This window comes from Triticum aestivum, chromosome 3B (assembly GCF_018294505.1).
Source record: "Triticum aestivum cultivar Chinese Spring chromosome 3B, IWGSC CS RefSeq v2.1, whole genome shotgun sequence".
In the NCBI taxonomy this organism is placed as follows: domain Eukaryota; kingdom Viridiplantae; phylum Streptophyta; class Magnoliopsida; order Poales; family Poaceae; genus Triticum; species Triticum aestivum.
The window spans coordinates 687947220-687949912 of NC_057801.1; the positions used below are offsets into that span (position 1 = coordinate 687947220).

At 51.3% G+C, this 2693-nt stretch overlaps 2 protein-coding genes across 2 annotated transcripts in view; one reads left to right on the forward strand and one right to left on the reverse strand.

Moving 5' to 3' along the window:
• Positions 1-302: 302 nt before the first annotated feature.
• LOC123071762 (uncharacterized) lies at positions 303-1995 on the reverse strand. Its single transcript, XM_044495342.1, has 2 exons — positions 1532-1995; positions 303-899 (listed from the first exon to the last, which is right to left on the reverse strand). Exons 1-2 carry the CDS (start codon positions 1939-1941, stop codon positions 884-886), a joined length of 426 nt encoding a protein of 141 aa, XP_044351277.1. The 5' UTR covers positions 1942-1995; the 3' UTR covers positions 303-883.
• Positions 1957-2693, forward strand: part of LOC123071761 (uncharacterized) — a 1890-nt gene continuing 1153 nt past the window's right edge. Inside the window, exons 1-2 of the mRNA XM_044495341.1 lie at positions 1957-2380; positions 2478-2693. Coding sequence (XP_044351276.1) covers positions 2155-2380; positions 2478-2693 — 442 coding nt within the window. The 5' untranslated portion in view covers positions 1957-2154. The remainder of the gene's footprint in view (positions 2381-2477) is intronic.

Here is a 2693-nt window from a genome sequence, read left to right on the forward strand (position 1 = left end):
TTAAATTTTAACGGTTCAGTCACTTGGATTTTTTTGGAACAGCCAACCAATTTTGTGATAGTTTTTTTTAATTAAAAAATGGTAATTTTTCGAAACGATAGTACTCCGCCCGGCGACCATCTGGTTCTGATCCGGCCGCGTCCGGCGAAACATGTGGAATCATATTGGCAACCAATAGACGTATTGGTTCATTATATGTTCATTCAAGACACTTTCGATTTGGTTGTAAAAGTATTTTATTAGAGACAATTTTGATTGGGTTGTAAAACTATTTTTATTTTCAGACAATTAATATTTGAACATGCAAACTAGTCTTGAACATTGAAATATGAATAAATGGGCATTTTTGGCCGTGGCGGACAGGATGGAGCCAAAGGATGCATCCGCTGGTTGGGTACACGTCCACCGCATCTCAGGACAACCCCACAGACGATCCTATTGCCCTATCCAAATGGACAGAATCCGGACAAAACGGACGTCGGTTTGTAATCGTGCGCTGGAGTTGGCCTGGCAAACTGAGCCCAAGATGGCCTTTTTTTAGGGAAAGCCCAAGATGGCCTAAGAGAGGCTTCGCTACCGGCGGGCCCGCCAAGAAATTGGTTGTAAATAAACTTAGGGCGACGCTAGGCGCCGGCGCACCGGCCGAAGTTTCGGCCGGTCCGCTGCCAGGCGTTGGATCCTGTACAAATAAACGGTCTGGAAAGCGCGATTGAGTCGTCTTCTCTCTTCCACACACGCGTGAAGAAAAAAGAAAAAAAAGGGAGATCTCCATGCTCGCCGCCTGTCTCGCGCAATCCATGCTTGCCGGCCACCCCCGCGCTCGCGCCCATGCTTACCGGCCACCCCCGCGCTGCCCGTGCTTGCCGGCCACCCCCGCCCGCGGCTAATCTTCGCCGAGCCTGCAGAAACACCATGAAAAAAAGGATGTAGCTAATCTTCGTCATGAATGGACGTAGCAAAAACATTTGCCGGTTGTAGCAAAATCGACGACGCTTCCAGCAAAAAATCCAAAGATGATAGTAGAACAAATAGGTGCTAGTTCCAGCAAAAACTAAGACAATGGTAGCAAAAAAATCATTTGGTTCCAGCAAAACACAAAGACAGTGGTAGCAAAAAAATCATTTGGTTGCAGCAAAAAGCAAAGCAATGGTACCAAAAAAAAGAGTACTGGATCTTGCAAAATTCAGAGACGATGGTATTACCAAGTAGCAAAAATTACCGTCAGTAGCAGCAAAACACATCTCTGTTTCCAGCAAAACAACATCTTGGTTCCAGCAAGATTCAGAGACGATGGTAGTACCATGTAGCAAAAATTACCGTCGGTGGCAGCAAAACACATCTATGTTTCCAGCAAAACAAACATCTTGGTTCCAACAAAATTCACCGCTGGCACCAATTCGAGCAAAGGAAACACCAGTTCCAACAAAAAATTCCTCCCATAGCAGAAAACATATCACTGGTTCCAGCAAAAATAGAACTTGGTTCCAGCAGAAAATCACCGCCGACACCGATCCAAGGAAAAAGAACACACCAGTTCCAGCAAAAATTACAGCTGGTAGCAGCAAAAAACACCACGGGTTCCAGCATCCCTGATGTCACCGTTTCCAGCGCCGCCGCATCCCGCAGGTGGCCGTCGCCGGTCGCAGCTCCTAGACGGCCGGTTGCAGCTTCCCACAAACCGATTGCAGCAAAAAAGTAAGGACCTCCGAAGTAGCAGGCACGGCTGCTGATCTGCTGGTGGCCGCTTCGGCTCCACGGCAACACTCGCGACGGTGGCACACCAAATGACAGCCGAGTAATAAGAGGTGGAGCGGTGGGAGCAGCGGCGTCACAGGAGGTGGAAGAAAAAGATGGATGTGGATTGATTGTGTGGCCAGCAGCACCCGCGAGAGAGGATAAGGGAAGTGGGCGGTTGTGAGTGGACGCGTGGCTCTCGTACATGAGCGTACGCGCGTGACTGAGCGAGTCGACCGGCCGAAGCTTCTTCGGCCGGTCCGCCGGATTTAAACGTTTCCCATAAACTTATACCATACCCTATATTCTCTTCTCTGTCCTCTCATCCGCCGTGCGTGACCGCCGCCGCGAATCGTCCCCAACGCCGATCTGGCTGGACCCTCGCCGTATTAGCCGTCCCCGACCTCGCCGTGGCCAGTCATGGCCGGATCCTCCCCGCCTAACCGTACCCGAGCTCGCCGTGGCTCGATCTCGCCCGACGAAGTGAGGCGACGGTATGAACCGACCGGCAGAGGGAGGAAGGGAGGTACCTGCGGTGGTGGCGGCGGCGCCCGGCGACCATCTGGTTCTGATTCGGCCGCGTCCGGCTCCTATTCAATGTCAGGTAGATCTGATTCGATCGCGTCCGACACGGAATCCGGGTCAGGTACGCAATCTTGCCTCCGAATTCGACTACAATTGGGCTCAAGCCCCAAGCACAACAAAAGATCCAGTCTTTAGGCCTCTATATATACTGCTTGCAGACAGAGGGAGCAGCAGATCGAAAAAAACCAGGATGTCTAAGCGGCTCCAGGGAGAGGAGATACAGGCAAACTGCGCCCGCAAAAGGTCACGACCTTCTGATCAGAAGCACCTCTATCTGGTGCTGGATGACTGGAAAGATGGGTTCAGCATTCACAAGATTGACGCCGACGACGATGACGCGGACCTTGGCCAGCCACCGGTCCTCCGGTTGGTGT

Bases quoted from the DNA above. Each gene is read 5' to 3' on its own strand.
- LOC123071762 (XM_044495342.1), bottom strand. From the start codon at position 1,941: ATGTACGAGAGCCACGCGTCCACTCACAACCGCCCACTTCCCTTATCC.